The sequence below is a fragment of the Phyllostomus discolor genome, chromosome 9 (genome assembly GCF_004126475.2).
Source record: "Phyllostomus discolor isolate MPI-MPIP mPhyDis1 chromosome 9, mPhyDis1.pri.v3, whole genome shotgun sequence".
Lineage (NCBI taxonomy): Eukaryota > Metazoa > Chordata > Mammalia > Chiroptera > Phyllostomidae > Phyllostomus > Phyllostomus discolor.
This window is the reverse complement of record NC_040911.2, coordinates 76,855,589-76,867,782: the sequence shown is the minus strand read 5'-3', so window position 1 is coordinate 76,867,782 and position 12,194 is coordinate 76,855,589. Positions and strand designations below refer to the sequence as shown.

The 12,194-nt window shown below is 38.8% G+C and overlaps 1 protein-coding gene across 2 annotated transcripts in view; it reads left to right on the top strand.

The window, feature by feature from the left end:
• The window catches only part of PLCB1 (phospholipase C beta 1), a 660,986-nt gene extending 650,758 nt beyond the window's left edge, over positions 1-10,228 (top strand). For both annotated transcript variants that reach the window (XM_028524211.2, XM_028524212.2), the window contains one exon: positions 6,971-10,228. In XM_028524211.2, coding sequence (XP_028380012.1) covers positions 6,971-7,198 — 228 coding nt within the window. In that variant the 3' untranslated portion in view covers positions 7,199-10,228. The remainder of the gene's footprint in view (positions 1-6,970) is intronic.
• Positions 10,229-12,194: the final 1,966 nt, after the last annotated feature.

Sequence of the window (12,194 nt, the reverse complement as noted above, 5' to 3'; positions counted from 1 at the left end):
GCTGGCTGGTTTATAATAGCTAGACTTGCATGTCTGATAGTCAGTTGATGTGATAGAGAGGTATTGTAACAGGGTATAGCCAAGAGGGGAGCCCCAAATAGGGATTTGTACTAGGACCCCAAAGAGCTTGGAGATAATTGGCTCCACACCACAGGGTTACCTGCCCAGAATACTGGCAGCTGTAGCCAATTGTGGGAGGAGCCACAATTGGGGCTGCAGAAGAAGATTGGTGCTGGGATTTAAACCCAGCAAGGCAGCCATTTGGCATCTCTTTTTGGAACTAGACGTCACTCTTCTGGGACCACACATCTCTTTTTGGGACCACATGTCTGTTTAGGACCACATGGCATTGGTGTCTTGGTTGGGACCATGTGGCTTGGGTGAGAGTCAGGAACTCGAGGCTTTGGAAGTGTTCACTTTTGCAATGTGGAGGGTGCTGGGAGGACTGTGCGTTTGTGGGGAACTTTAGTTTGTGTTATTTCGAATGAATAATAAATTCCTTTCCTTTTCACTGAATCTCAAGTATTGAGAGATATCTTTCCTTTGGTGGTGGACATAACGAGCCTGGGGCATTCTTTTCGGGGAATAGTATATTGCCCTTTGAGCTCCCCCACCTCGTTGCTCTGTAACAGTATAACTGGGTTGTGTGTCTCCAATTCCAGCAGCCTAGCCTGAACTTCACATGATGCCTGAGTAAGCTTCTAACAGTAAGAACAGAAGGCCACAAGCCCTTTGAGGCCCAGGCTCACAGCTGCATACTGTCCCTCTGGCACCTTCAATTAAACAGAGCAAATCAGAAGTCCACCCCAGACTCAAGGAGATGAACCACACATTCCATTCCTGATAGGAGGAACTACAAAGGAGAGGTGAAGAAGTGCTGTCATTTGTGCAGTCCATCTACCATTCCCACAGAGCCTGCAGCTTGAGTTGCACATTGTAACTGTACAAGTTGCACATGTGCATAAATTCGAGTGCATGAATCAGGATGTGTCAACTCAATGAGATGGTCCTGACCCCCATGAGAGGAAGGATTAAGAGCAATCCCTGATGTCCGGGATTGTGGGGAGGGAAATTAGGAGGAATCCAAACAGAAATTCCACAGTTGGACCCCATCTCTTGTGTCCTCTGATTAAGCCTGTTGATAAGGGACAAGTTAGACACTCTGCACAAGCCTAATAGGACTCAGGAGGGTAGATTCAGTTGATTGCCAAAAATTTTTTAAGTCAGGAGAATTTACATGAAAATTTGGATTTCTGACTTCTCTTGAAAAACAAGAATCTGTCAGAATCAGCAAGAGCCAAGTTTCAGGAGCCTCTTTAGAAGGAGAATGCCCTCCTCACCATCCTACTTTTCTTCACATGGCCTGCTTCTCTTATTTTCATGACTTTCCTCTTCCCCCTAAATATGAGTTTGCAACACTTGGGCTAGAATAGCCCCTAGGTTCCTGATAGCTGGGCTTTATCGGAACAGAGCCAGACTTTGCTCAGCACACTTTTCATATTGTCTTACAGTAAGTATATACTTCATTTATAAGAAGAAAAAATAAATAAAAAGGAAGAGCTCTAACTTGAAATTTAATAACAAATGCAATTTTATAATTAACTCATTAATAAATGAATGACTTTTCTAAGAGTGAATTATATTCCCTTTAATATATTAATTTAATTTATTAAAATTGTTTAGAATACAATAAAATCTACTAACCCGTGATAAAAGATAGAATCCACTAAAGTTATAATTTAGCCATGGCTATGTTATTTATTAAAAATTATTTAAAATAATTATTAAAATTAAATTATTATTGTGATACTGTTATTTATAATAAGAAATATATACTTTTTCCTTATTATAGGAACTTCCTTAAAGAGTTCCTGGCACAGAGCTTCCCCAAACCCTTGGAACTTTATAAGTGACAATCAAGATCAAGGTGTCTTTTGTTATGTTAACGAGGTGACTTGTGAAAAGCACCTAGGAATGGGGGCTGATTGCCCCAGGACCCAACCACATGATTAGAGGGTTGGAACTTTAAGTCCCATAACACCTTCTGGGAGAGGAGAGGGCCTGGTGGCTGTGTTCAAAAGCCAATGACTTATTTCACTGAGCATAATACACTTCAGGTTGATCTATGTTATCACAAATGTTAAGATTTCATTCATTTTTATGGCCAAGTAATGTTCCATTGTGTATCTGTACCATACCTTCTTTATCCAACTGTCCATTAACGGACACTTGGGTTACTTCTGTATCTTCGCTACTGTAAATAACACTGAAATGAACATATGGGTGCATATATCTTTTTGAATTGGTGTTTTGGATTTCTTCAGTTACACTCAGAAGTATAATTGCTGGGTCATAAGGCAATTCAATTTTTGATTTTTTGAGGAACCTCCATACTGTTTTCCACAGTGGCTGCACCAGTTTGCAATCCAGCCAACAGTGCACTAGGGTTCCCTTTTCTCCCATCGTCTCCAACACTCGTTGTTTGTTGAATTATTATTGGTAGTCATTCTGACAGGTGTGAGGTGATATCTCACTGTAGTTTTAACTGAATTAAATAAGTCAGACAGAGAAAAATAAGTACCTTACTATTTAACTTTATATGTGGAAATAAAGAACAAAATAAATTAACAAATGAAACAGAAACAAATTTATAGATACAGAAAACAAACTGAGGGTTGCCAGATGGAAGGAGGATGGGAAGGATAGGGGAAAACTGAGAAGGGATTATGAAGTACCAAATTGGTAGTTACAAATAGTCACAGGAATATAAAGTACAGCATAGGGACTATGGTCAATAATGTTGTAATAGCTCTGTATGGTGCCAGGTGGGTACCAGAATTATCAGATCATCACTTTGTAAATTATATAATCATCTAAGCACTATGCTGTACACTTGAAACTAATATAAAATAATATTGAATGTCAACTGTAGCTGAAAATAAAAATAGAATTCAGCAAATAAAAAAAAAGAATTTAGACAGTGAGTTCATGCTCTCAGTAATCAAACCTTATTCCTGACTTCTGGAAAGGAATGTGACATCACTGAGCTATAATCATTTCTAGCATAAACAGGTGCACAATGAAGCATTTTGTAAAATACATTCAGTAGAGTAGTAATTCATCAACTACTTCAATACTTTGTTAGCATACTGTGATGCTTAATTTTATATGTCAGCTTGGCTAGGCCACAGAACCCAGATATTTAATCAAATATTTTTATAGATGTTTCTGCAAAGGTATATTTTTTGGATGAGGTTAACATTTATATATTATTTATTCACTTTTTAAATTGAATTTATTGAGGCAACATTGGTTAATAAATTATATAGGTTTTAGGTGTAGAGTTCTATAACACATTATCTGTATATTATATTTTGTGTTCACCACCCCAAGTCAAGTCTCCTTCCATCACCATTTATCCTGCCTTATATCCTCTTGTAACCCCCCCCCCCCCCCCACTTTGCTCTCCCCCTCTGGTAATCACCATACTATTATCTGTGTTTATGAGAATTTTTTTGTTTTTGTGTTTGCATTTTGCTTAATCCCTTCACCCTTTTTTACCCAGCCCTCCCCGCCCCCTCCCCTCTGAAAGCTGTCAGTCTGTCCTCTATCTATCTAATCAGTAACCTTTGAGTAAAGCAGATTACCTTTCATAATGTAGGTAAGGTTCATCCAATCAGCATATATATATGCATGCTATAGGTTCTGTTTTCCTAGGGAACCTGAACACAGATATTAAGAATATTTATCCCTGGCCCATGTTGCTCAGTTAGTTGGGGGCTGTCCCATAAACTGAAAGGTTGTAGGTTCAATCCCAGTCAGGGCACATACTTAGGTTGCAGTTTCTGTCCTGTGGTAGGGGCGCATATGAAAGGTAACCGGTCGATCGATGTTTCTCTCTCATATCATTGTTTTTCTCCCTCCTTCTCACCCTTTCTTTTCCTCTCTCTAAAATCAATAAGCATGTCATCAGGTGAGGATTTTAAAAAATATATTCTGCACCATTCTTATTTCACTAAAATTATTTCATTCTCATTTTTAAAAAAAGCCAATGGCCAATGACTTAATCAATAGTGCCTATGTAATGAGGCCTCCATAAAAACCTGAAAAGAGGAGTTTGGAGAGCTTCTGGGTTAGTGAACAGGTGGAGACTGGGGAGCCCTCCTGGAGAGATCAGGGAACTCCTCACCTCCCCTGTATTTTGTCAGGTGCATTTTCTCTTTCACTTGGCTGTTCTTGAGCTACATCCTTTTATGATAAACCAGTAGTCTAGTAAATAAAATGTTTCTCTGAGTTCTATGAATTGCTCTAGCAAATTAATGGAACTCCAAACTTGTGCCAGTTGGGCAGGGCACAAGTAACAAACTGATGTGTGAAGTGGGGTGTGGGTGGGGAGCTGTCTTCTGGGGTTGAAGCTTTAACCTGTGGGTTCTGATGCTCTCTCCAGGGAGATAGTGTCAGAACTGAGTTCACTTGTTGGACACTCAGCTGGAGGCACAAAGAATTGCTTGGTGGTGTGGAGGAAAAAAGCTACACACTGAAATTGGATACAGAATGATGATAAAAATTAGATATTAAAAATTATTAGAAAATATTAGTTTATGTATTTAAATTTTCTCACATTTCATGTTTCCTTTTTTATGTATAAATTGAGAAAAGAGAGAGCACTACCAAGTACCATGGAGTCCTGTCCATCAATGCCCTAAGAGAAATTGACTTCTAGGTCAGATAAAATATATCTATGGCTAAAGGTCCTCCAGTCTAGTCTAAATGAAAACAGCAATCTGCTGTCCCCTAAACCTAAGGCCCCTTGCTTTTCTACCTTTCCTTGCATTCCTTGGAAATAAAACTCTAAAGTCACATGTTACTGAATTAAAATGGAGGCAAATTGACAATGAGGTCCAAATGGTAGTAAATTGGAAACTGTCAAACACCAGGCTGAGGTTTTACTCACACAAACGAGTGTGACAGCGTGAAAGCCCAACATCCTCTAGATGGTTGGGGCACCTGGGAAAGAATTGGCCATCATCTTCCTGTATCGGAAGCTCCAAGGCTTCCCCTGTCCCTGACACTGAGGGCGGGGCTGTGTACACAGTGCTTAAGCACTGTGACTCCTAGGGCCCCGGGGCACCCCATCCATAATAGCACATTTCCTCCTTAGCTATTAGAATTCAGATCCTGGCACAACATATTCATTAATATGCCACATGTGTTATTTAGGAAGAATAGGTGACTGTAAATATGCCAGTCAAGTCACTTTTAGTGTCATTTTTAATGTGAAAAAAAAGTTATTCAAATAGATCCATAATCCATTGTCTGAGACTCTTGGGGCCTGTTATTTTTCACAATAAATAAATTTCTGATTTTAGAAAGGTGATATGATACATATACTGTAAGCATAATATCCCAGGGAAGGCTGGGTCATCCTCATAATCAAATAAATTACCTCTACAGTACTGTACATGGATATTCACACAAAGTAGGATAAGTACGGATTAAAAATAGCCTTCTACCAGCTAATGCCAATGAACTTGCCACAAATTTATAAAAGACTTCTGCATTTCAGAACTTCTAGAATTTTAGAATTGCAGATAAAGGATTACGGATCTATATTAAATAACTAAGCTTTGCAAAATTTCTCAGGCATAAAAGCAACAGTGCAAAGCAGTTGAACTAGAGGATGTTGTCAAGCCTCAGGCATCGTCCAGAATGGGGCAGAGAAAGGTAGTCGAGACACCAAGGGACAGACACACCTGAGCACTGTCCTCCCCCTAGGGGGCAGGGTCCAAGGGTGATGGCAAGCACCAGAGACTGCACTGAAGCTGCAGATGAAGGACGCACAGACAGGATTAAGACAAAAAGTAAGGTTGGGAATTTAGGAAGAAAATCAGAGTGTCCACAAGTGAACCAGCAGTGCTGGCATCACCTGGGAGCCCCGAGAAATGCAAGATCTTGAGCCCAAGCCGGGTGTCCTGAATCGGAATCACAAATTAAGATCCCTTCAAGTTTGAGAAGAGGGAAAATAAATTCTTTAAAGGTTTTAAGAACACAAGAAAAGCTGCCTCAGTGCTCCTAAGAAGATAAAAAGCACTTGGTCTCACATAGTGTTTCTAAGATTATGTTCCCCCACTTACCATTCAGTAAGCAAAGAGAATTTTATTTAACATTCTGGGTTTCAACTGGCCTCTGCTGTGCTGAGGAGCACCCACCATGGCCCTGCCCCTCACCCCACTTCTCTGAAGACTCCAGCTTCTGTTTGTTTTATTAGGGCCACCTTGTAAGACTGCATTTGAAGACAGTGTTGTGTGACTCTGAAAATTCTCCAGAGCATTAAACAGATAGATAAAACAGTTTACAAGGCAAAAAAAAAAAAACTTAGAATGAAAATGGAATCAAAATAAAGAGTAGATAAAAAGAAGTCAAAGTAGAAGTTAAAATTGTTTACATGAATATGTTTGATGTGTAAAAATACATTTAGCTCCTCCTTTAGAAGCTTGGTTTCCCTGCCTCTGGGTAAGGTCGAATCTCATAAAGCCCACATCTTGACCCTCTGTCCATTCTAGTCAGCTTCCCTGCTCTTCCCAGCTCTATTCATGGCTGACCTTGGCACTCCCAGCTGTCAGTAGCTTCCAACCCCTATATTTAAAAACTTCAGATCATTACTTATTACTCTGTAAACTTTTCAAAAGACACTCGGCGTTGTGTGTGCGTGTGTGCAGATACACTTATATTATGGCAGGTCTTTAGCCCTATTCTGCTACAGATAACCTGAAGGTGACTTTCAGCTATAGACAAATGATATATCCAGCTAAACTCTGTTTTACATCTTCTCTGTAGGTAACCAGTGGATGATATTAAAATTAATTTATTCCTCCCCTGTCTTTACACGTATCTTTCAAGAAGTTCCTACATGGGTGGTTATGGAAACCTGAACGGTGTAAAATCATCTTCCCCTCTTGGTGTCTCCCAGCTGCAGGTGGAGCTGGAACAAGAATACCAAGACAAGTTCAAAAGACTGCCCCTGGAGATTTTGGAGTTCGTACAGGAAGCCATGAAAGGGAAGATCAGTGAGGACAGCAATCACAGTTCTGCCCCTTCCTCCCTGGCCTCGGACCCTGGGAAACTGAACCACAGGCCCCCCTCCAGTGAGGAGCTGGGAGGAGACCACCCAGGAAAAGAGTTTGATACTCCTCTGTGATCACCCCTCCCAGGCCTTCAGAACATGCATGACCACTCAAGCTCCATCAGATTCTCTCATTACAAAGATCACTGCCCAGAGCATCTTCCTGAGAAACGTCCCTTAGCCTAAAATCCATGTCAAAAGGAGAGTTCCAGAAGGATCCATGTGGACATCCCCATGCCCAGGCTCCATGTGTGATGTGGAAACCACAGCAGGTCTACTAGTGGAGAGTGCATGTGTGTGGGATTTGTGTTTTCTTCCTAACAGTAAATTCAAAGCAGGCAACTTCCAGGCTCCACGGACCATTTAATGAAGGACTGTGTCTTCTTTGAAGAAAATCAAGCTCATGTTTTTATTTGAAGCTCTGGTATAAAGTATTTTACAAGTAATAGAAGTAGTTTGAGAATTGCATATCACTATTTAACACTATTGAACAAACGACTTTGAACAATTTTTTCCTACCTGCCATTCAACTACCATATCTTCAAGTTAACATGCATTTTTAAATTGTTTCATCCTTTGCTTTGCAAGCACTGGTGGCTTGCAGTGTGCTAATTTATTTATCAAAGTGGCCTCAGTATATTTGTTGCTGACATGGCTTTATCAGATACCATGGTGATTCAAATAAGCTGGTTTTCTTTCCTCAAAAAAAATCACTAGATTATATCCTTGCCCAGTGAAGCTCTTCCCAGACTTAGCAATATGGGGCTCATACATTTCGCTGCATGAGCAAGTTGTCCACACGCTTCCAGGAAGTGGGCTATCCGAATTGGCTATTTGCACTCTAAGTCTGGGTATTCATTGGTTGCTGGCCTGAAATGAATAACTACAAAGAATCTGTTCAGTTGAATAAAAATAGTTAAGTCAATGTATGTTGAGTAGAGATTCAATCAGACTAAACAGGTTCTAGTGGTTCTTTTGCTGTCTGACATTTTTTATGGTTCATTTATTTTTAATATAGAGATAAAGATTGAATATTTATCTAAAGTATACACAGACCCATATATAAATGATATATATTATTTCCATGTATATATGTACACACTAGTCATATAAACACAGACACATATACCATATAAACACACATACTCATTCACATGTTGATGTGTGTTTCTTAATTGGCAATGATCCAAAACTCTTCCACAAGACTTAAAACCAAATTTAGGAATAAAGAGATAGAGGTGAAAATTGTCTGACATCTAGATTTTGTGGATACATCATATTGATATTCTAAGAAACAACTGATGGAGTCATTGATACAAATTGAATTAGATTTAGAATTAGAATGTGAACTTGATATATATTTTGCAAGATCAATAACTGGATTTTAAGCTTGTTTCAATAATCAGTATATAGAAGAATGTATAGGACAGAAATATGGAAATTTATTAGTATCTTCCATAATTTTTAAGTCTGAGAGATTTCAATTTTATTCTAAATAAAAATCTTTCATTATATATTTACTATGTACATTTAATTCATTTAATTGTGTCTTTTTGTTAAGTTCCTATGTTAGATGGCATAAGAAAAACTATATAAAGGTAAAGATGATCAAAAGCACTATTGAAAGGTCTTAAATAAGAGAGTATAATTATATAGAGGAAAATATAGTTCAGAGAGTAACACAAAGAACATTAAAGTCCTGAAGCAAGATGCTCACAGCTTTAGTTTACCCTAAAATACCTATCTGAGTGTAGCTTAGCAAAATGTCTTAAAACACAAAAATCAGTTGTGTCCTAAAAATTCTTTCAAGAATTAAATATTTTTATGGAAATTATTTAACTTTAAGCAATAACTAAGGATCACAATTAAGTTTTAACCAAAACGAAGGCTTAGTTCAAACCTTAGGAAAGAGTGTTTGATTAAAACCACACCTGGCCAGAGACCCAAAGGGGAAAATGCCATCCTCTTTGGAGATGATAGTATTTTGATCTGAAGGATTCAGGGTGTTGATTAAACACTTAATAAAACTTAACTTCCACTGAAAGAGATATCTTTTGTAAGTCATTCTACTTTTGCACTTTGAAAGAAAGGCATTATGGAAGGAAGAGTGGTCAAAATTGAATGCTGCATTTTTATAAACAAACTTACAGACTGTCTAAAATTGCAGAAGAGTGAACTAATAAAAGAATTCATAACCAAACATAATAGTGATTATTACAGAACATTGTATTACATTTAGTCCAGAGATAGACTAAGGTTGAATAATCTTGACTTAAACAAAACTGTTTTGGTAGTTGCATTTCATTATCTTAGACTCTAGTCATTTTACAATATGTTTGTATTTGGCCATTCACTGTAATCACATTTTTATATCTGTACAATGACACTTTTCGCAGTTGTGGGGTAGTGTGTAACACTGTCCATCTTGCATCATTGAAACTACTACAGTGATACTATCATTTAATAATATTAATATTACTTGAAATAGACTAAGATAAGGAAAAGGGGTCTATATGATGTGCAGCTTTGTGCCTTTATGTATTTGCCTTGTTCTTTGTTGAATGTGTGAAATTCTGTACTGTGGTTTTTCCTAGAATAGAGAGTAAAGCTGTGTATTAAATTAGACTGTGCCCCTCTGATACCTTTACACTACTGAGAATAGCGTGGTTTTGGCCGTGTAAACCAATTTTCAAAGTTCTAATGACATGCCATGTGGTTTGGTTTTTAACATTTCATTCTCATATTTCAATATTGCCAGTTAGTACTCCTGTAATAGCTAAGCAGTTGTTAAATAATTCTGAAAGAAAGGGCCATTGCTTGCATCACTTTGAATTTAATGTTGTGCTTGTGCACTGTATAAATATTGTTTGTGGTGGATTGGATATTGTGACCTTTGCCTCTTCAGAAGAAAAAAAAAGATAGGACAAAGCATTTGAAGCTCTTAAAATGTACATATTTTGGTTCTTCTATCAAATTATTTAAAATGCATAATTCACATTTTTGTAATAATTCTATGCAATTTTGTGGCATGATGTTTCTTCCACTTGTAATTTTATGTGCTTTCATCACAAATCCAAAGGAAACAATAAAAATTTCTTAACACAACCCAGCTGTTATTTTTTGGTGTCAGGGCCAACCTTCTTGTGATGGGCAGAATGGTGGGAGCAGGCATAATGCCAGTCTGTAGGGATGTAATGCCCACCCTGACAGAGCGTGTGGGTACCACTGCAGAAACTCAAGATGCTGCCATGCTTGTGACCAGAGGGTGCAGTTGTCATCACTCTGACATCCCACCACCCCTCTCTGGGAGTGGCATCGTACTTGCCCTTTATTTCCACTAGATCCTCCCTTTCCCCTTTCTTTCCTTCCTTGACCAAAGCTAAGGAAGGCAAAATAGTCAAAGGTTTTTTGACCAATAGCAAGAGCCACAAGAACTGATGGAGTACTTAAGTAAGTTTTCTTATAAAACAGGTAAAAAAGAGTCTGCAACACTGATTTTCAAAAAGAAATATATACGTGAGTTATCGGAATGTTCCATAGGCTCCTTGAATGCAATGTATTAGTTATCTATTGCTACATTACACATTTCTGCAAAACCTAGATGTTTAAAGCAGTAAGAATTATCTCTTATCTCCCATAGTCTTTGTGGGTCAAGAATTCAGACAGGGCAGAACAGAGATGGTATGTTTCTACTCCGTTACATCTGGGGCCTTGGCTGGAAGATTGGAAGGCTGGGTACTGGAATCCTTTGAAGACTAGTTTATTCAAATATCTGGGTGTTTATGATAATGTCTGTCAGCTGAGAGGCTAGCTGGGGCCCTGGGCTGGAACTCCACACGTGTCCTTGTGCATGACCTGGGCTTTCTCACAATGTGGTGGCTGGATTCCAAGGGTGAGCTTCCTGATAGAGTGCCAGGCAGAAGCTGTGTCAAAACTGATATGACCAAGCCTTGAAGTTGCATAGTATCACATGCTGAGTCCACCATTGGTGCTGTCACAAGCCCCTGCCCAGATTCAATGGCAGGAAACAAATACAGATTGCAGTGTCAACTTAGAGCCATGCTGGTCACATTGAAGAACATGAGGGATGGAATAAATCTAAGTTGTGGCTAAAGCAGGTTTACAGTTGCCCATATGGAAAGTAATACAATAATTAATAAATAATAATATAAAAATAAACTCTGTTTTGCATACTCATAACTGTAAACCTACTTTTGCCCCATCCTGTACACAGGCATGACCATCTTTGAAAAATACAGCCTGCCACATACAGTGTGCACCAAATTTAATTTGTGGTTACCCTCAAACCTGCTCCACCTCTTGTTTTCTACATCAATGGACAAAACCAAAATCAATCCAGTTGCTCCAGCCAAAATGTTGACATTATCTATGACAGCCCCCTCTCCCTGGGTACCTTTCCAATACATCACCAAGCTGGGTCGATTCTGACCCTGTGCAAGTCCTCAGGTCTGTCCACTTTCCATGCCTTTTGCTAGTACCCAAGTTCAGGCTACTATCCCCTCCCACCTGCCAAGGTCCTTCTAAATGTTTTCTATGCCTCTAGTCTTAATCACCATACTGTAGCTAAACTAATCATACAAAAGCAAAAATTGGATTAAAAGCCTTTAATTGACCTCAGCTGCCTTCAGGATATGGTCTAAACCCCTTAATAAATGTCTGACGTCTTACATGATTGGTTCCTAAATAACCCCCTTAGTCACCCTCTCACATACCATACCCCAGCCTTTTGGGTAATCTTGCCTTCTTGGCTTTTTAAATATGATCCTTCAACTACTTAGACCCTTCTTTTTTGTTTCCCTTTTCCCTGGCTAACACCTAATGATGAATCTTTAGGTTTATAGCATAAATGTTACTTCTTCAAAGGTTTCTTTGATCTGTTCAAGTTCCCCCTCATCTGTGTTCCCATTGCATCCTATTATCAGTTATCTCCTGCCACATAGCAAACACCACAAACACTTAATATCATAAGCAACCATTTTCTATTGGTGGTCAGTCTACAGGTAGATGGAAGGCTCTGCTGATCCAGACAGGGGTGGGCTCAGCCCATCTA